Here is a 23,185-nt window from a genome sequence, read left to right as displayed (position 1 = left end):
ATAAAAAGTATAATTATCAACTATACTAAAATACTACAAAATAATAATTTTCTTCAATAATATTTAAATATGTTATAAATTATAATAATATGGTATAACACTAAAATGGCCAACTAAGTGAATTTTTTATATTTATTCTTTTTAATAAGAAATTTTATTTGACATCGTTTTTAAAAAAACCTTTTTTTATATATAAAACTATTCGTTTAAAAAAATATATTTAAATAATTACAAATTATCAATTTAGTTAAAAAAAATTAAAAATACACTTAATTTTTTTTTTTTTTGAAAATAATAGACTTTTACAATAAATAATATACTTATACCTACTCTTTATTGAAAATATTACGTATATTTAAACTCTATAAATTTTTTTTCAATAAGTATCATATTTCTTTACTTCAGTCAAAAAACAACAATACTACCCTTGTTGACTATTTTTGAACCCCCCGGAAGTATGAGAAGAGGGCGAGTAGTCATTACCAAAATTAACCAAAATTATTTTTTATACTCAATAACAAAAAAGTTAGGGGTCCTACATTATGGTATATTATTTTTTTCTTATTTCTATGAATAAGGACCATCTTAATATATACCTATATTTCATTATATTAAAAATGTAGATAACATAATTTTTTTATTATTACTAAGAAATGAATTTAAGGATATATTTTTTTTTTATATTGAACTTAAGTCCGGCGACTAGGGCCATTAGCTGTTGTAGGGGTTATGAACTGTAGGTACAGGTAGGTTGGTTTTCACGATTTTTATGGTTGTTACGGTTGATACACGTATATGTGTGGCAAGGTTTTTAACCACTACGAACTCGGGTGGTCATCCATCCGGAAACTAGTAGCTGTGGCCGTTACTTACTCCCAGTCGCATTCCGCGACTGGCAGCAGCCGACGCGCCACACCAAACCACATTAAAGATATTTTATTCTAATCCAGATGTGTATATCATATGAAATCTATAAATTATACTCGTATATTAAAAAATAAAAATATTGCTGAAGAATTTGTTTTGAAAAAATAATCTGCTATCATTCAACATATTATTTTATCTTTTGCGCGCACGTTATATTACTTATAAAAAAAAAAAAAAATAAATAATAATAGACAATAATACAACAAATAGTACTACAAATAGGTAGTGCAATTTTGACATTTTAGAATTTCAATAATGATAGCAATTATTGTTTTTATTTTTATTTTTTATTCGCATTTATGTTATATGTGACTAAATGTGCATTTTCTGAGTATAAGACTATTTTATGCAGTGTTACTATCATTTTTTTTTCACATAAGTATAAAAGATAACTTATTTACATCATTCGACGATTACGATTATAACGGTATTATATGTACGTTCGCGATCGACCTCCAACCGGACGTGACCGAGTGGGGGCGTGAGAACTCCATCGGTGCGTCCGAAATCGTCGTCCGCTGACGTCTCGGTTACAAAATTTAATTCAACAATATAATATGTATATAATACGTAGATTGACCGCATCGTCACCGCTGCACCCCCTCGCGGCAGCTGGTTTGTATGCTCACGCGCATTATATATATAAACACGAAAATACGGTATTATATAATACGTCATACTCGCTACCGCTACAACAACTTTTATTATTATTGTCCATTGGTGGTGGTATATCAATTCCGCCAGCGCACGACCCGTATTATAGCTGCAACAGTCTACTAGAAAACCGATCGGTTATCGAGCCACGTCCCTCTAATACATATATTTACATTTAAACGAGATTTCCGCCGCCGCCGCCGGTCCAACTCAATGTAATTATTATTATTACTGGAGTAGGCGTCCCCTTTCGGCGGGTCCCTTTTGCGGTAATACATCGTATACTATATATACGACTGTTTTGTTGCCCATCAATATCCGGTGGCCTGTGCGTGAAACGAATTCGACCGACAGACGTCCGGTCACTCGTGAAAACACGTCTGATGCGATTTTCCGAAGCATCGGTTTTCACGGTCCGAAACCTCACGCGCGTGCGACTTATAATAATAATTATAATGTTACTCGTCGATTTGCTGCAAAGCACCCGTCGTATATAAATATATATAATATCAAGTTTGTATACAATTTAATGTTGTGTTCCGCTTAAAACAGTCGGACCACTTGGTTTTCAGAACAAGCGTATTATTATTATTATTATTATTATTATTACGATACTAATTCGTTTGTCCCTCGCTGGTAGTTCGATTTCGAAATTATATATAAATCCAGTTTCGCTCTTTTGGAAGATGCGTATAGCGGCCCAAACGCACTCGAAAAAAGCGAAACGCCTACAATCGTACACGAAAACTCTCCCTCACGATAAATAGCATTTATTTATACCCATGTAAGTATGGTCCAGTTATATTTGTAAGTATTTTTGATTACATTCTGTCACGGTGAAAGAATTTTTTATCGTCACATTTACACGAACTGTGATAATGCAACATGTTTCTAAAAATGTATCTTAAATACATATAAGTACATACCACAGATCATGCATATAATCTAATAATACCTATCTTAGTTATCACTTTTTCAAACAAATAAGCTTCATGATGCCGGTTTAATAAAAATTAGGGTCCGGATTTAAATGGACTTTAAACAGTTTAAACTATTAAAAAATACTCTAAAAAAACCCGAAAATTCTCTTAAAACTGCCTTTTTAATGCTATAATGCCTTTGAAAAATTAACAACATTTTATTTTATAGGAACGTAACTAAAGGTACAAGTGATAGAAAAATGATGATTTAACCTTTGAAATTTTTAATACTTTTTTTATTTTAATTAAACTACTATACATAAAATAAATGTAATCGCGATGTATTATTACAACTGACCAATAAATTATTAAAATTAATTAGTATTTATTTAAGTAAGACACTACGCCCAGTAATCGCTAGAAATAGATAAAGATGTTATCATATCCATATATTAAATGATAAACTTTAGGTTAGGTAAAGATAAAAAATATCTAAAAAAACTATTAAAGCAAATATTATAAAAAATCTTTTATAGTGAAATGTTTTGAATTTCCTGACTTATACTAAAAGCTTGTACAATGTACTAATATGTGAACTAAAAATTTAAAAAATGACATAAAATACTAAAAATAGAATAACATCAAAAAATTCAAAATAAAAGTCTTACCTTTAAGTTTCTGTTACATAAAATATTCAAATTAATTATGTATTTTGAATGCATTGTCCTAGAGCTTCTGAAAAATGAGGCACTTTGCTTTGAAATCTGGGCATGCTAACAAACACTCAAAACTATTTATATTAATGTCAGTTATTTTTCATTACATTTAAATTTATGAAGTACTAAATAATATCCTTCTAAATGACTAAACTATAATGTTAGAATACTATTATTATTAATGTATATGAAACGTGTACTAATACTAATTATTATTTAGCATAGACGAATATAATTCATACATAGCTACAAGTATACAATCGATTTAAAAAAAACAAATTGGAAATAAACAAATTAGCAAAAATATATTAATGTATGCGGTTGTGGATATCGCGTACATAGTTTGTTTGACAATAATTTTTGATTCTATTATTCAATTAATATTTAGTTATGTATAAATATATAATGTATTATAATAAATTAATTTTACTATTTAATTGAATTAAATAACTTCATTTGTTTGTAATACAATATACATACAATTTTGACATTTTATATAATAAGCATTATCTATAGGTAATGATTTATTATTGATAATGGTTTATCTAGATCAGGAAAAACATAAGCCTAATAAACATAATAATTTATTTGTAAATAAAGAACATTTATATTAATATATGTTATACACAATAATTAGTAATAACTTTTATAGTTAAACTGTTAAACATTAAAAACAAAAAGTATTGTCACATAAATTGTAAGTTATAGCCACTGTTACATGTGTTACATGTATCGGATGTATGATGCACATTTTGATAATATACTATTCACGAAACACATGTTTTAGTTTTGGTGAGAATGTTTCGTTCTTACACGCATTCAATAATATTAAGACAGACTATACTTTAGCATGTGCAGTGTATTAAGTACTTATTGACCGCAGTGATGATATATAATCGAACATTTTTGTCGGCTGATATACTTTTTAAAACTAATCGAAAATCTCATGCCCAGACAGACCGTTTAAGATATTATATGACCGTGTATTACAAACAACCTTTTCGAAACATTCTGTTTCCGCGTGTTTAAACGTTTGGATTGTCTTAAGAGGGGGTAGATATAGGTAGGTATATTAGGTGTATAATATATAGTTCTCACCGATAAGACCTCGCACATTGATGTCTTCAACATGATTTATGAGATAAGCACGCGGAAAAAAAAAGAAAAACAAATTGCCACCGAATATCAACCACGTGTCTGGTGAACACAGATCGTTGTCTATATATGTTTATATATATATATACACAAACGTATTTAAGTCGTATACGTTTCGGATGGAGTGATTTGGTCACGTTTTTTCCCCTCACCCGCGCTCTGCACCCTCGACCCACAAACCGGTGTATTCCGTAACTTCCTGTAAGCCGATCTCGTGACCCATCAGCCACCCGTCGTCGGGATTTGTGTCCCTAAGAAATATATATATATATATGTATGTAATATACGCGTGCGCGTCTTCGATAGTAGCTATACACTCACACAGACATATATACAAGTATATTTAGTGGTAATAGTACTTACTTGTCGTCGATATATTTTATCGTTGCGGGGGTAGGGCGCGAGAAAAACGAGACGAGCACCGCTAATAGTCGGTCGATTATACGTGTTAAAACAGCTGTTTACAACTTGTAAGCCGATAAATCACTCCGACAACAACTGAAGAAACGCAGCGTATGTATGTGTGAGTTCCTTCCCCTCCATCAACCCATGTCCGATCGCAGTTTGTCACAAATCATATCGTGCACTTCAGTGGCGTGCGTTGAAAATATCACATATAAATATATAATAATATATATATATATATGTATGTGTATGCGTGCGTGAGAGAGTCGAAAGAGTGGAAACGATTGGAAGATGTAATTTACACGGATACGAAAATAGCCGTGGTCGTTATTTGGCGAACCTAGTAGATTTTAGTACGTGACTTTAAGTCGGTTCACCCGGAGACAAGCGCATAACTCAAGAGTAATAAAGTCTATACATCGGTGTACGCGCGAGAAACGAGTGTGTGTGCGCGTGCTCAATGTGTTGTTCTCTACACATAGTAATATATTATATGCACATAATTAATGTACCAACTATTGTCTACCGAAAATGCATTCATTTGATTATTGCATCCCATAAAAATATTGTTAAAAACGAGTATATAATTATGTATACTAGCTATGCTTTACTCTGCAAGTTCAAACTCAAACAGGTATACCTGATAACAAAAAATATTTTGTCATCATAATAATGTCGTAATACACGAAATTGATCATAATATCTGTAAAACGACAGTAAGCAGTTTTAATTTATATTGATTTTTTATGAGATGATAAACCGCGTAGTACGGTGTAGATGCTTAGTGACTATGTTGATTTGATTTCTATAAGAGTTGTGTTATTAGATTTAGTTAGCCTATAAGTACTAATGTTCCTGTTACAATAATTATGTTTTTCGTTAAAATATTATAAGCTATGACACGTTCAAAAACGAGAAAAACTGCTGTTTAAAAAATGTAAATACAATTTAAGGCGTTTGATATTTGATAAAATAAAAATTGACTATCTAAATGCAGTAGGTATGTATTTTTATTTTTATATTTCTAACGTTTAAATTATTACGAAATATCACAGTTTAACATTATTAGACTGTATATAAAGTGAGCTGCCGTGTTTAATTTAATGTTATTGTTAAAACGCATACCTATACTGCTTGTAAAATATCACTATTGATAAACATGTCATCCTTTGACATCTTTTTTTTTAAGAATGATGTTTGATATCTATTAGATTAGAATGTGTTGAAGTGGGCCAACAAATAAATATATGAGAACTATTATCGTATGCGTGTTGATAGTGTTTCGTGTATTATCAATAAATTGAGTGCAAAGAAACGCAAACAAATACTTCAACCGTTATTATATACGGCAGGGAACATATATAAACTACTGATTGGGTAATTGATATAGCTAACTACGTTTGAAAACTACGTCTATTTAATTTGTGTCACACATTAAATAACTGTTATTGGAGTATAAACTATAATGTAAAATATGATTCCAGTGTGGGCAGAGACAGGAGACTTCCGTGATAACAATCATCATGTCCTTTCTACGGATCATACGTCACAGCTTAACTTTGGTTCATCCAGGAGTAGAAACCGTGACAGAAAAGGTGAGTTATTGTACACGGTATTATAATTAATTACAGTTAACAAATAAACCAATAAACTAAAATGGTTTTCAAACATAATTTTGTACACTGTATAAAATATATTTGTTTCGGATACAAATTTTTGACTGAGATTTAAAAATGATATAAAATCTATTAAAATGCAAATTTTCTTACAGGGCGGGTGGACACGATCGGTGTTACCGGTATAAAATCCGAAGGTATAGACACGGGAGTTGGCGTAGTTACCGACGACGGCAAAGACACAAATATTAAAAATAATAAAAACACGAAAAGACAGAGGAGACAGAGGACACATTTTACTTCGCAACAGCTTCAGGAACTAGAGGCCACTTTCACTAGGAACCGGTATCCGGACATGAGCACCAGAGAAGAGATAGCTATGTGGACGAACCTCACCGAGGCCAGAGTTAGAGTGAGTACCTTATATTGTGCTCATTATATTATTATGTACGTCTTGCCACAGAATTTTTTTTTCCGCTATGATTAGAAAGAAATTAGAAATTATAAGGTCATTGAGGGTTTTTTCACTTTCTCTTTAACATCAACGTATAAATGATTATTTTTATCATCGTCCGACTGGTTATTGGATTTGCACAGGGCTCAGTGCGTCAACGTTTTCGAATCCCTAACAATCCCGGGGATTGTCCCTTTTCTGATGGTGGGGAACGAGGGTATGTGGAGAATAAAATGAGTAACCGATTGACAAAAAAAAAAAAAAATAAATAAATAAATAAAACCCGCGGACAAAGTCACCCATTTACTGGCAGAAAGCGAGGGGATCGCTACAGGGATAATCCTTTTTGGTTTATATTAATACTGATGTACACTATGCGTTTAAATCTGGCGTGTCCGAACGTTGTCAGTTTTTCAGTCTGTGTTCTGAACCCTGTTTTAGTATTCATGTCCAGAACGCAAAGAAACGTTGGTTTTATATACAAGGGCCAATATAGGGCGGTTTTGTGTTTTACCCTAAATCACGAATCCTTTTAGTATTTTATTTCTTTTATTTCGAATAGTAATAGTATATTATGTATACGATTTACTGGTTTATTATTAATTTATTTGAAAATTCAATAATAAAACAAATACAAAAACTATTTTTTAATTCATATAATACTGACATCGAAAATGCTTTATAATAATAGTTATAAAAATCGTATGTATCAATATTTCTTGTATATTTCAGTTGAAAAATAATGTTTTAATTTAATTTTAATGTTTACAATGATAAAGTACGATTGAGAACTTTATTTTTGGTATCACGATTGAGAAAGCTCGAGTTTTTTTTATATTTTCCAACGTTGCCAAATATAATTAATTGATAATATGAGTACAATAATCTGTTGATATTTATTAGACTTTTATCGAATTAGCCGGATATTAATAGTAACTTAGTTACCAGATACGAGAGAATGATATAATAGTCAATTTTATAGCACTTGTCCAGCAATATATTTATAATTATTAAAGTTCTAATTGAAACTCAAGCAGAAACAATATTGAAAATAGCTACGATACGGAGTAAAAAAAAAATATGCCAAAAAAAACAAAAGGATAGAATACTTAATATTCATAGTAACTATATGTGGTATGTAGGAAATAAAATTTCTAATAATTTATTAAAATATCTAGCTTACACTATAAATATATATTTCATAATTTTATAATAAATAATATGGCAACGTTGCACGTAAATTTGTTCTCATTCGTATTATTTTTAGGGTTTTTTTTTGGGGGGGGGGGGGGGGGTATTGGTAAGTTTTTTGTTAATTTGTAGTGTTTTTTTGAGGGTTTTTTTTGGGGGGGGGGGGGGGGGTTATTGGTAAGTTTTTTGTTAATTTGAAGTGTCTCAATCATTTTATAGCCATTTATAATACCGTTTCTTGATATTTATACTTACTAATAAAAAGTTTAAATGACGAATAGTATAAAATTAGTTAATGAATATCAAGATATACAAAATTACATTGTTAAAGTTTGAGTTTGAAATTTGAATTAACTTCGTTTGACTCAATAGTTCTTATAGATAACTTATGTATATATATTTTATATTATATTATACAAACAATTAATTACTGTACTATGAGTTTCATTTGTTACAAATTTACAGTTTCATTATAAAATGCTCACTGTATTTAATATTTTGTTTTTCTTCTTATGCATTTAATCACTTCAGAAAATGAATGATATTAAAATATATCACATACATATTGTGATTTGTACATTTTAGGTAATTATAATAATTGATCGTTAATATATGCGATATGGTTTATTGAACTGTGATCAGGATTTACTGATATTATATAAAACACACATACTGACTGAAATTAATCTTTAAATGTACTCGCGGTCATTGTGATAACGATGATATTATTGGCATTTTACACGGGACTTAGGTTTGAATTTGCGTTTGCCACTATAGGTTTATCCTAGATTACCGGATGTAATTAGTTGGCAAAATACCGTCGATAGTTATTATTTGCAAACCATGGAAATGGACACCAGCGAGGTATTATGTATAATACGTATTATACGCCGTATATGGCCGTTCAATTATAAATGTTATAATATACACGTATTTACATTGAAAATCCCAGCTTGACGAGAGAGGATGATGAAAATATCTGTGACTTTGTGCGTGTATTTGTAGTTTTTACAGCCCTGACAGACCCTTCCTCTCATCCTCTTCTCACCATTAATAAAAGCGACCAACCAAGCCAGACGTTTAATATAGTTATTCAAAATTTATCGATAAATATGAAAAATTAGGAATTAAAATACCTGCCATTGTTGTACACATATACCTACACTCAAAAAAAATATATATATTGTATAGGTAAAGCTCGCGCGCGTTATCCCTCTGACGTCGGCGGTGGACAACCGGGGGGTTGACAATCTGGATTTTTCGTCCGCCATTTTGTGTTCCCGGTTGATATACGGTCACCGGGTTGGACTTCAACAGAGATTATTGTTTTTATATGACCCGTATTTATGTATAAGCCCATCGAGCGGGACGCATAAATATAGCTTTTTAACACTTTAACGAGTGCCGCCGCCGTTGAGTTTGGGTAATTAAATTTTATTTCCCCGAACCGCATCGATGTAAGCTTTCTCATACGTTCTGTACATCTACACGATCGGCAGTTTTTCGAGACCAGTATTTTACGTTTTGGAAATTTATTATAATTATTCCTAATACATATATTATATTGACTTTCGCACGAGGTGTTTATTTTACTATGTGTTTACCAGATAATGTTATAATGTTTTATAATTATATATATATCTATTTATATCTAATACGATTTATAATTTCGTAAATACCTAAATACAAATAATTAATAAACAGGTCTTCGCTTTCTTTATAAAGGAATTAGCAGAAGGGATTTTTAAAATAGGTATAAGTCGCATTAGCAAACTATTTAGTTGTTTCAATTATTTGATCGCGTTTCATCCAAGGTTCAAGATTATATTCCAAAGTAGGTACTCTAGACATGAACCTATATAATGATCCAATTAATTTAATAATACATGTAAAACTATAAGTCAGCTATCATCTGAAGAGTGTGAGTTCGTTGATTGGGTTTAATATAAGCTTTGTAAAATACTAATATTTAAGTATTATAACTTTGAAGTTGTTCTTCTGTAGTACCTATTTTTAATGATGTAGTAGTAATTATAAATTAGAAGAAAAAGATTAATTACTAAGATTTTAATAATAATAAATATATTAATAGTTTAGTAGTTGTTAAAATGTTTTTACAAAAAAAAAAAAAAAACAACAAAAGCAATTTAATAATACAGCATTATTTATTGATTCTGTAGACAGTTGAAAAATAATAAAACCTTTATTACACATGTATAATATATACTGCAATGAACATATTATACTTAACTTATATCTCAAATAACACATAATAATATAAACAAAAATAAAAATTGTACGTGAAAATGATAATTTATAAGTTCCTCGTTATTTTAATTATTAACTTAAATGTTGGAGTTGCAATATTAAGTAATAACATAACAAATAAACAAATTTAAATTAAATATTTTTTAAAAGCACACTAGCTCCAAGTATAAAGTATATTTGTTCATTTAGTTCTTAAATATTTTTAAAAAAAGGTTTTTTTTTTTTGAAGATCAAAGGTTTAGTAAACTAAAAATGGAAGAAAAAAAAACAAAGCTATTTAGCCGCACATTTGTAACTCTTTCGTACGTATGTGTAACAAACACAAATATTGGTCGTTTTTTGACCGCGTTCTTTACAAAAAAAAAAAAGAACTAAAAATACTACTCAATAAATACTCTAATCAGTCGGTCGTTTTCAACAAAAGAGTCAACACGCCGACGACATGTAATCGTTTGTTGTTATCTGTTAAATAAGAGGGCAGATATGATGACAAATAATGGGAAGAAAAAAAAAACGTGTTCTAGTGTCGTGTTTTACAACTTGGTAAATACTAACGCGGGTATTCCACTCGTCGTTTTCTATCTAAAAACACACACCAGTTTCGTGTACTTATCTTGTTTATACTGGTACTTGATAAAGTTATAAAATTGTTTGTAAATTTAATCATAAAAAATATATGTATATTAGGCAATATTGTTAAAATGCGCGTGATTCTAAATTTTAAATTATGATTCATTATAATTTAGTCCAAGTAGAAGGAAAAAAATAACAAAAACACAAAAAAAAAACGAACGAACGAAGAGAATTTCCGAGTGGTTTAGTTAAATAAAAAATGAATAAAAACGTTTGCGGAGAAAGAGAAGATTTATGTGATAGAAAGAACAGGCCACCTTCAATTGAAGTGATTTATAACCGTAAACGCCATTTTGAAAAGCAAAACCGTCCATTTCAGATGGAAATTAAATATATATAAATAAAAGCAAACCTCTTAGATTCATGAATTCCACGAGTATTCATAAACAACACTATAAATAAACACTTAAAAACATGTCCAAAAGCTAAATACGATAAAGATATTTTGACATTTTTAATTTATATTTTATTTTGTTGATACATTGTTTTAATAGAATACTTAATCAATCAATGACATATTTTCAGAATTTTTACAATATTTCAAATTCATTTTTTTATTTACTGATATTATTTAAGTATTATTACAAAAATACTTTTAAAATTGAATAATACTGATGGTAAATCATGTATAATATAAAAAATTATACTATTTCAATATCAAAAAATATGCAAATGAATATGATTAATACATAGTAGCTATATAAAGATAATCGTGAAATGTCTTTCATTTTATATTTGTGTTAAAAATGTGATAAATATTTTATAAAAATTTTTTAGCAAAATACATATTTCGTCTATAATTTATTATAAACCTATTTAAAAGTAAGCACATTATATCCTATAAAATCATATTAAATAATATTAAATATTAATAGTATATAATGCACACAATACATGTAAATTAATATTTAAAATTATACACAACATAAATATTTATAAATATAGGGCAATAGTGCATGCTTAATATATAATACTATAGTTAACATGATAAATAATCACAATAAATATATACTTATATAGAACATTATGTATACGTATAGCTACTTTTAATCATAATCCATCATCATAATATAATACAGTTAGACATAAATGAGAGTTACGCCCAGTAATATATTGTAAACAAATTAGCTCTATTGACGTTATCAATTGAAATTATGTATATAGTTTTCGTATATTGAGCGGGCGTGTGATCAAACATATTTATATCGTAATTTTATCCTCCGGGGAAAATATACCGAAACAAAAACCAATATTAGGTCTCCTGTTTTTCGCCGAGAAGATACTTGAGATGCGACGAAAGGGACACAGTGGACAAAGGGAAATCCACAGTGGTATGTGCAGTAATCAAAGCACACACGGGATTACCACACGGACAGGGAGCTCGCGGATTAGAATAGCTGTGAAGGTCGCGTGGCCTAGGGGTTCGACTGCAAGTTTTGGTTTTGACGAATGACTTCGCTTATGGTCGCGGACAAGTTCAATTAAGTCGGATTCAGTTCTCTTTCCCCTATCTCTTTGACTCTCTCTCTCTCTCTCTCTTTCCTCCACGGGGGTGCCGATTTTATTGGTATTCACGGAAGCACTGCCACCCCCTTCCCGCCATATTGACGCCCCACCATCCTGTAGGATCATATGCTTAAGTTCCCGAAACACAATAAAACACGAGGACAAACCCTCTGTATATATATTCTATACAATAACCGTTGTTTTATTGCACCCAGAAATCCACATTATATTATTGAATCGATTTCGCCACCCTGCGATTTCCAAAGACTGAATCCCGCTCGTATCTTTAGTTATCAAAGTTATCAAAACAGTATTACTATTCCCTTTACAGTAAAAAGAAAACCAAGTAAACATTTTTACAAGTATTAACATTAAAATATTTATAAGATTCTCAGAGAAGTGGTTGTTATTTTTTTTTATTTGAAAATATTAAACAAAGCTTAATTATCTATACAATTTTCAATTTTTTTTTTTTTTTTTTTTATTCAGAATTTAAACAAATTCTTCTTAAGCAAATAAGTCATTTTGTTAGAATCTATAGCAAGAAAATGTTTATTTTACCTTTAACAATAAACGTAACATTTATAGTGACTTCTATATCTATAAAACTGTTTTAATGTTTCACTGACAGAAATAATGTAAGTTTTCTACTATATATTTTATTATTTTAAAACTAAATTTGATCAAAATTATTAGAACCTGTAGTGGTTATTATTAAATAATTTTTAAAAGATCTGTTTATATTAAAAAGTAGGTATCTACGTTATGTCTGTTATATTATTTGTAATATAGTATAAAGGATTTCGATCTGACTGAATGACTGATCTAAGTTGACATGCCAAATAGATATACACGAAATACTATACTATATTTATACTTCTATTTGAAGTTATAAAATAGGTGTTATATATCAATATCAAATATAGCAAGTTATTCAATTATTATTTTTGCAAATTATTATACATTATATAGGTATTGCGTTATTTGAATAAATTATTCTCTAGAGCCTGGTATATGCTTACACCCGAAATATAATATTATTAAATTATAAATATGCGCAGAATAATATTATTTATAATGTATAGGTACCAAATAAAATAATCATAGAAAAGTACATTTCGTAAGAATTGTATTGTAGAATATTTTTCTTGTATCTATGTCATCGTTAATTAGGTGCGCGTAGTTAGATGTCATAGAAAAAAACATACCACGTGAATTCTGAGTTAAAAATTATTCTTTTGTAAAAATGTACAATATTTATATTGCATTTATGTAGTATAATCGAGCTTTTTATGAAATAAATATTTATTACACACGAGTAATAAAATTTATATTTTTTATTTTTACTCTATTATTATGAGTGACTTTTTGTGAAACGGTTATCGGAAAACACTATCAAATAAATACTTTACATCAAAATGATCTATATTGGCCGCTTTAATAGTTAAATTATCTTGTGATTTGAAATTGTTAATAATTAACCGAATACAATCAAACGAATATATAAATGTTTAAATTTTAGTGCATTATAAGATTTATTTTTCTAAGGCAATTTTCGATTTTTTTTTTTTTTTTTTAATTTAAATCGATTAAATAAATCTACGTCTCGGGTCCTGAAATTACCAATAATAATAAAATCGTAATAATAACTTTTAATGACACTGTGGATAAAATAATATTTTATTATTTACGGTCGGTCGCCCCGGTTTCGTGCGTCGACGAAAACCGAGGCGTGCACCTCGCTGGACGCGCGCGCGCTCCACCGCGGATTACTCGGCCGTTGTTAATCGATCAGCACTCTGCGGCACTGGCTTACACATATACACACACACAAACAAACGTATAATGAATGCACTGTATACACATATGTGCATGTGTACGCTAGTATACATATTATATTCCATCGTACAGTGTTCCCGTCGGTAAATAATTTAATGTACAGAGTGGTTCACCTAACAAGGTCATTTATTTATTAAATTTTGTATTTTTTTGAATTTTTTGAATTTTTATAATATAAAAATCAAAATTATTTCTATTTTACAAATAAGAACTTCTCTTTTTTTTCTTAAACAATTTAGTGGATATATTTTTTGATAAATTTTATGTACCTACCTTATTTAAAATTCCAACAAAAAGTTTTTTAGTTTTTATAATATTAACACTAAATATATAGTCCTTAAAATTGGTTTTACAAATACTTAAATCCTAATCATGTAATATAATTGGATCTATTATTTATTATATTCTAGGTTCAATTTTACAAATTTTAAATTTTGATAGATTAATTTACATAATTACTAAAATTATTATATTATCACGGATCTATTACCTATAGTACCTCCATAAATGTAATTAATTTAAAAACTCAATTTTGGTTTTTATATAATAACATGAAAATTGTTCACGAAATAATTTACAGTAGAAAATGGAAGTTTTCATTTGAAAAACAGAAGATTGTATCTCCATAAGACACTCCTTATAACAAAATATCAAGAATTTTAAAATGTTGTCTTAAAGTATACTTGAAAATTTCAAAAATCTGATTTTAAATGACTACACTATACGAGTATTTAATAATAGAAAAAGGGTTTAAGCACACTGGGTGAATCACTCTGTATATCGTGAGGGATGTGCTCTAGCCGTGGTCCCTCTCACCCCCCGAGACAGTAAAAGAATCAATTTATGACCTGACGAGATTTTAAAACGTGTACTGTATGTATGTATATATATATATATGTATAATATTATAATATGTGCATATATTTTATACTAACCACCGATCTGCCGAACGTTATTACAATCGGTTTTCCGATATTTTATTTCTCTTTACTATATATTCCGTGTCCCTCACCCCCTATATACTAGTATTATTATATATGTACACGTGCCGGCATTTATGTGTACACACGCGCGTTACATTGTTATTTATATATTTATTGTGTGTGTATATTATTATTTATATTCCGCGCGCGCATTAATACGCTAAATCCGTTTAAATTAACGCATTATACCCGCCGCGCCGTACGTACATTACGATAAATACCGTTTGATATTACTATTCCTCACGATATGTTATTGACTCGTGTAATCCGATGTAATGAAAAATTGCCCATATCGACGGGAGGCAAATATACATAATAACAATGAAAATGTATCGTCATATTATTTAACTATACGCGATCGTAAATTTAAAACGAACCGAAAAGTTCGGTCTACTATGCGGATTGTGAATAATATATTATGTATATTATTTAATAATACTAGCTACTCGGTGATCCTCTACACAGAAGATAGCGCATCTACAGTTTTATTTTATATCTATATGTATCTATGTTTGAGATTCTAAGCGGAGCGAAGAACGTATACCTTATTGATCTTACAACTATGTGGTTTTTTTTCTGTGACATAATTTTTGGTAGCAGTAAGTTATAATAGTAATGAATAATAGGTTAATATGTTTTAATATTAAGCTTTAATGGTGATTTTTGGAAAAACAATTTTGATTAGGCTGGTATTTTAGGAGGTCAAAGTAACAATTGTATGATAAATTTTTAAATAATCGTGGATAACAAAAACAAAAGGGGAAAGTATAGGTAACCGCTGTTCTGCCATACATTGTTTGGTTGTTGGACGTTTTATACAGTTACATAGAAAAAATAAAAAATGCTGACAGTTGATACTATAGTATATCTGTATATATTATGGAAATAGTAACGACACTCTGCAATATGGTGGACAGTCTGTAGTACTACTAGTACTGTTATTTCAAGTAAAACAAATTATGTATATTTTTTCATAATTATTATTACAAATTTATGATAGTCATACATAGTTTGATTGTAAATTTTAAACATATATAAATAAATACTTAGTTATTATTATCATTGCATATATATAAACTGTGAAACCTCTAAAATGGGCATCTCTCAATAGTTAATAAACTCTTCTCAATAATGAACACTTTTAAACTCCCCAGAAAAAATGTATGCACATAATAGGAGTTATAAGTTATAACCTCTTAATAGTGGACGTGAATACTAAAAACTGATACCAAAATTAAAAATTAGCTCTCAAAAATGGACACAATCAAAAGTGTTTAAGTAATAAAAATACTATGTTTATCTTTTATACATTTCATTCATATATTTTTATCTTATCTTAAAGATTTTCCTATTCGAAAAATGACAAACGGTTTGGTTATGTGTTCAGTCATCAAATGTAGCTGCACATTATGTGAATACGTACCTACGTTAAAATGTTTACAAAATTTTTTATACCGACTTTTTACTGCATACATATTATATAATATAATAAATAATAAATAAATATTTCAATACATACCAATTTCAATGTATATATATATATATATATATATATATATGTGTGTGTGTGTGTGTGTGTGTGTTTATGTATAACTGATTCTTTATAGCGTCTACCCATAATGGACATTTAGTAATTTCTCACAAATGTCCACTATGTATCTAGATGTTTTCTCAATAATGGACATTTTTTAATTCTCCACAGCTGTCCTCTATATAGATAGTTCACTGAATATATATTTATTATAAATTATATAATATACAATGTTGCAGCTGATGTGCGTCATTGCTTCACGATAAAATAATATTCGACCTCTCAATGGATGATTTTCGCACCCCGCAATACAATATAATATATTTATGTGGCTTGTATTTAGAGATTCAAGTTTTCTTAAATTACTTTTATAAAGTATACTATAGTTTTGGGAATGTATATAGGTACATAAATGTGATATGTGCTAGTCTTTTAAAAAAAAAAAAATGTCATGGGTGGAGAACTGCAGGTGGATATGACACCCAAAATCCTCTCGTGATTACGGCACTGATTTATACGACATATTTATTTATTTACATAATATACAGAACTGATGACGTGTAGAATTTACATGGAATGTTAATGTTCGACAGGGTTTAAATTACTAAAAATATCCTGGACAATAATTTTTGCGTTATGTTATTGTGATCATAATAATATGATTTATTTGTCGTGGAATATTTTGACGTAATGCCACGTGAACTCATCGCGTTCACTTCGATCACTTCGTGTACATCATAAAAAATGTTATTTCTAATAATCATAATATAATATATTATATATACATATATATTATCAACCTCATGATAGATAATATTACATGATAATATATACTATATATGTATTGGACGGGAGTATTCACCACTGCGGCGGACGCGGGGTGTACCCGACGCTCAACCACCCTGCGACCACCCATCATCACGCCGTCGTCATCTATACATCATTATATATATATATATATATATATATATATATATATATTATATGCGTGGTCGTGAGTGCGCGGCGGAGAGGTAATAAAGATTAACGAGCTTTCTGATTGATGCTGACAACGCCGGGCGCCCGTCGGAGGCTCGTTATTTACCGTCGTCGTCGGATGCTGTGGCTGTAGCATCGCCGCTCTGCGGTCCCATCCTTCCGCGGCGTTGGCTGCGGTATCCGCGAGCGCGTTACGGCCGGCCCATCAGGTCCAAGATTAATGACGTGCCGTCGCCGTCGTCGTGACGGTGCGCGGTGCAGCAGGAGGCGGAAGCATAACGACGGATCCGGAGCGCCCTTTTTCCCGCGCCGAGCACGCAAAAAGATTCCCAAAACACCGCGGTATCGCGTGCGTATCATAGGCGCATAATAACATCGTGATGATGTGCCCCGCGAATACTTTAAGGCGCGCAGATCGCGCCGCGACTCACTATATATCACACAATAGAGACTACCGACTGCGTCTGGATTTCGACCCCCCCCCCCACCCTATATACGTATCACCATCTGGCCGAAACGCAAAAAAAAAAAATGTCCACATCATATTATATTGTATTATATTGGGACCGGCGGTGACCAAACTTATATTTTTACTATATTATAGTATAATATAATTATTTATTTCACTACTTCTAATAATATAAAGCTATTATCACGGCAATACCACTTAATTAATATTATTTTTTAAATCGACATTTTTATAACACATCACAGAAACACAATATATTTCGAATATTTGTCGATCTTTGGAAAAACTTAATTATATAAGTATTTTAGATTTTCGTAATTTTTTTAAAAATACGCATTTTCTAAGTGATGCTATTGTTCAAGATTTCCTTTATCCGAGAATCTCTAACTATACGAAACTAAATACAGAGGATAATTGTGGAAACTGTAATTATAAGTAAAAAAAATAGAAAGATAAATGAATACTTACAAACATTTTTTTGTTGTTAATCAATATACGATATTATGCATCATAGTAGGTATATATACACTCTATTCGTCTATTCCTAAACATATTCCGGTCGACGAATTGTTTGTACCTAATTTATTATATATTTATATATTAGATATACATAGCGACAACCATGGTGGTGTTAGCATATTTTAATACAGCATATTTTCGTTTACACCTGTTGAACCGGCCATAAAATAAACACATTTTCTTAGTGAAATCTTTTAGCTACCGAGTTTTATTGTGCGCGAGGGTATTGCATAATCTATCACGCACATCGTTTATTATTATATCGTTGTACGGTTAACTGCACCCCTTGAGTGTATGATAATCGCGCGTATCTTATACACGGAAACAACGATTCCGACATAAAATTTATATACAAGTGTTATACACACGGTAGAATAAATCAAAGCCATTATTAGTCGAGCGCGTCGTGTTTTTATTGTAATTTGTTTTATCCCTCAACTCCGTCAGAGATGGAAACCGTATGGTAGACAGATAAAAATAATAAACGCGCGTCAGTTAAATTATTTTTTATTTTAAGTATAATAAATAAGGCCCGCTTACACTTTTGTACAGCCGCACTGCGGGGATTGAACTAGTTTTCGATTCGTAAAAATATGCTAATTTGACGTCTTGATCAGGTTTATTTTCAATTTGAATTTTAAAATAATTATAATGAAATTAAATAATGAATATAAACCATTTGAATATCGTTGTAGTGCATAATATTCCCTTTCCTAAAGTCAAAATTCTATTATTTTAACGTCTTGCAAAGTACATACATTTTATGCTGGTCGTATGGAATAAAGTGAAATACTTATGTACATTCACATACACCTTCTGATGTAGGTACAATTAGATACTTATATTGGGAAGTCGTACATCTTTCCGTAAAAATTTCTTTATAATAAGAAATACCGGCGTAAAAATCATTTTTTATAGTTTATGAAAACTAAAGTCTAAAATAATTTAGAAAAGGCATTATTTTAAAATATACTAATTTCTATGAATTGTTTATTAAAAAAATAAAAATAAAATTATACGATTGCATAATATACTATAATATAAACTCATTAAAAATATTTTTATGGTACACAGGTATGGTTCAAAAACCGGAGAGCCAAATGGCGGAAACGCGAAAGAAATGCGATGAACGCCGCAGCGGCTGCGGCCGTGGACTTTAAGAACGGGTTTGGAACGCAATTCAATGGTCTCATGCAACCATTTACTGACACCGACTCTTTGTACAGTACAGCTTACACGTCGTACAATAATTGGGCGACCAAGGTGAGATTTTATATAAACATAATAGATTATATAGAATATAAATTTTATCACATCATCATATTATCATACGAGTATTATAGTAAGTAAACGTCCGAAGTACAAAAAAATGATCATTAGTATGTACGACGATCAGATATTTTACGTGGTAATGCATTTGTGTTTTTTCTCTGCTACTTTATGTATCACATTTTTATTTCTTAAGTTCCTACAAAATTTAAAATTTTTATTTTTTGCAAGTTACATAATATCATCAAATTTCTATTTCAGTGCCTAATTTACAGGAATGTGTTTGGCCAGTTTTTAAAATATATTTTCCCTCTCATTTTAATATACTATATGGGTATACTTACTATGAACATAATATTTCAATTTTGTTAAAGCAATTTTATTAAATTCAAAATAAATTTAAAAAAATTATCTTATTTCTTTAATCATAAATATATTTCAGATTAAATGGCAATGTAAAAGAATTAAAAATATTGTTTATTTTTAAAATAATTTTGTCTTGGTATCGAATGCATAGTATAATATGTAGATATTAAAACCTATCATCGCCGATACACAATTCTTACAGTCGCCAAATACCAAATAATCGTAAATTAAAATTGGCTTAAATGCACATTACACTCATATTTCTACGTGGCAATCGCTCTGCAGATCCAATTATTATTATTTTTAATCATCCATTAAAAGGCTATATACTGATGGTTATTGGCTTACTTTTAGATTAGATAAACAGATTATGAATAAAACAAAATTACATTATGCACAGTTTTTGACTTAAGTTCATATTACAGGAAAATAAATTGTATTGATTCCAAGTTTTTTTTGTGAAGTGCGTATCGGAGTGAGACTTGGATAATAAGGATTCGTTTTTCGTATTTCCGTGTATATCAGGGATTTAGTCACAATGTAATTTACTGTAACGTTTTACTTACACGTGTCAGCACGTTTTAAGGGAGGTTCATTGATGATTAGAAAAGAGAGGGTTGGATTCGTATTTCCCTATTCTGACTAGAGTGATTGTTATCATTTGATCTTTTATTTTCCATTTCACGATAGAAAATCTTATACTTCTTAATTTGTTTGAAAGCAGTAGGTAATTTATTTCATTTTTTTTTTTTCCATAAGATACTTCATTTGTTTTGTGATCGATTTAGTATCGAGTGAGTGTCTTTGTGTTTGTAGCTAGGTCTATTTTTATGGAATATCGATACGATGACCGTTATCGTTTGATAATTGTGTTTATGCATCACACACATTATAAGTAATAACTTAAAGTATTTGTAGGCATTTATACGTACAATAAAAATAAAATGTCATGTAACGTGTGGACGTATCGTGCAGGTGCCGAGCCCGTTGGGATCGAAGACGTTCCCGTGGTCGGTGAACCCGCTGGGCACGGTGAACCATCATCACCACCAGGCGCCGGTCAACTGCTTCAACGCGGCCACTTCGGCGGCCGGGTCCATGCTGCCGACGCCCGCGCCGCAGAACGGGCCACCGTACTGCCCGCCCACAACGCCGTACTCGGTGTACCACCACCGGCCGGCCGAGCCGTGCAACGTCATGTCCAGCAGCATCGCCAGCCTCCGGCTCAAGGCCAAGCAACACGCGTCCGGGTTCGGCGGTTATCAGCCCGCAGGTTCGCCGGGTTCACTGCAGCAGGCGCAGGCCAACGGCGGCAACCGGTCGTCGTCGTCGTCGTCGTGTCAACAACAGTACGGCGGCGGACAAGGCGCGGGCGGCGGTGGCGGCGGCGGCGAAATTCCGGCAGCGAAGGCCCGGACGCCGGTCTGAAGCGGAACGGCGGACGGAGGCGTCCGGTACAGATTGAAGCCTGTGGACGTTCAAAGGAAATGGACGACGGGACGGCGGTGCGTCTGCAGCAGGCGGTGCCGACGGGAACGACCGCGGTGACCGAACTCGACGGTGACGGTGACGATGACGACGACGACGACGACGACGACGACGACGGCGAAGAGGTGGACACGGGCGTTGACAATCTAACTGTAGATCAACTTCATCACCACCATCATCATCATCACCACCAGCAGCAGCAGCAACAACAACAACCACACCACCATCACCATCACCAGCAGCAGCAGCAGCAGCACCAACAACAACAACAACCGCAGCAACAACAGCTGCAGGTGGACGGCGGTGGCCGGTCCGTCAAGCCACACGCCGAATTGACGCAAATGCACGCGACCACCGTGGCCATGCTTTAATCGATCGTCTGCGCGCGTCGCCGTCATCATCGTTTGTATGTGTTTTGTATTGTGTATATAAGCGTATAATATATATATATATATATAAGTAAAGGGTGTGTCACGACCGATTTCCCGCGTGGTTAACACCCAAGAAAACCGGAAAACCCTGCACCCTGTACAGTATTTAAGTGTAAATAATTTACGTGTTTTGTACATAATATATCGTGTGAATTGTACATACTGCCGCCGTCTCCTCTTACCCTTTCGTCCTGTCCTCTAAACGCCTCTTATCTCTTTTACCCCGCCAAACAGAAACGATTAATGTGTATTTTATCATGTATATACATATACATATATATATATGGGCCTATCGGAAAATCGAAACATCTTCGACGTTTGAACGACAGACATTAAGTTTTACAATTTATTTTATTTTTTTTTTATGCGACTTTACGTATACTCTTGCGGAGCAAGCCCCATTATTTCAAAAATGCATGGCCGTATCGCGTTAGGTATGTTCATTTCGCTTCTCGCACCCACACAGCCCGTCGCTACACCCACCCTTCTGGTACCTATCCTATTTGTCGATCGATTTTTTACTAACCCGTCATATTCGTACACAGTGGATCGCCGTTCGCGCCGTGTATGTTTAAGATGCGTATTGCGAGAAAACGACGCCAACGACGGTCCACTCGACTATTCAGCCCAAAACTCCGCAGCCCCCAAATCTCAACGAGTTACAATGTATATTGTAATATTAAATTTTTTATCCTACGCTCCAACCAATCGTGTACTAAATGAACATATATTATATAAGTCTATCATATTATTATATAAACATATATATCCGTCGGACATATTATCATTATTATTACTATTACTATTATTAATTGTTTCGTGTAAAAACGGTATGTTATGCGTATTTTGTACAGCGTGTATACGATA

General features: G+C 31.6%; 2 protein-coding genes across 2 annotated transcripts in view; both read left to right on the top strand.

Moving 5' to 3' along the window:
- The window catches only part of LOC112599239 (pituitary homeobox homolog Ptx1-like), a 30,821-nt gene extending 8,994 nt beyond the window's left edge, over positions 1 to 21,827 (top strand). The window contains exons 3-6 of the mRNA XM_025346058.1: positions 6,262 to 6,372; positions 6,549 to 6,805; positions 19,839 to 20,027; positions 21,375 to 21,827. Coding sequence (XP_025201843.1) covers positions 6,262 to 6,372; positions 6,549 to 6,805; positions 19,839 to 20,027; positions 21,375 to 21,827 — 1,010 coding nt within the window. The remainder of the gene's footprint in view (positions 1 to 6,261; positions 6,373 to 6,548; positions 6,806 to 19,838; positions 20,028 to 21,374) is intronic.
- Positions 21,828 to 21,886: 59 nt separating this feature from the next.
- LOC112599238 (ell-associated factor Eaf-like) lies at positions 21,887 to 22,258 on the top strand. Its single transcript, XM_025346057.1, has one exon. It carries the CDS (start codon positions 21,887 to 21,889, stop codon positions 22,256 to 22,258), a length of 372 nt encoding a protein of 123 aa, XP_025201842.1.
- Positions 22,259 to 23,185: the final 927 nt, after the last annotated feature.

This window comes from Melanaphis sacchari, unplaced genomic scaffold (assembly GCF_002803265.2).
Source record: "Melanaphis sacchari strain LSU unplaced genomic scaffold, SCAv2.0 Contig4_pilon_pilon, whole genome shotgun sequence".
Classification (NCBI taxonomy): domain Eukaryota; kingdom Metazoa; phylum Arthropoda; class Insecta; order Hemiptera; family Aphididae; genus Melanaphis; species Melanaphis sacchari.
Note: the sequence above shows the minus strand (reverse complement) of the source record. Positions and strands in the feature narration are given on the sequence as shown.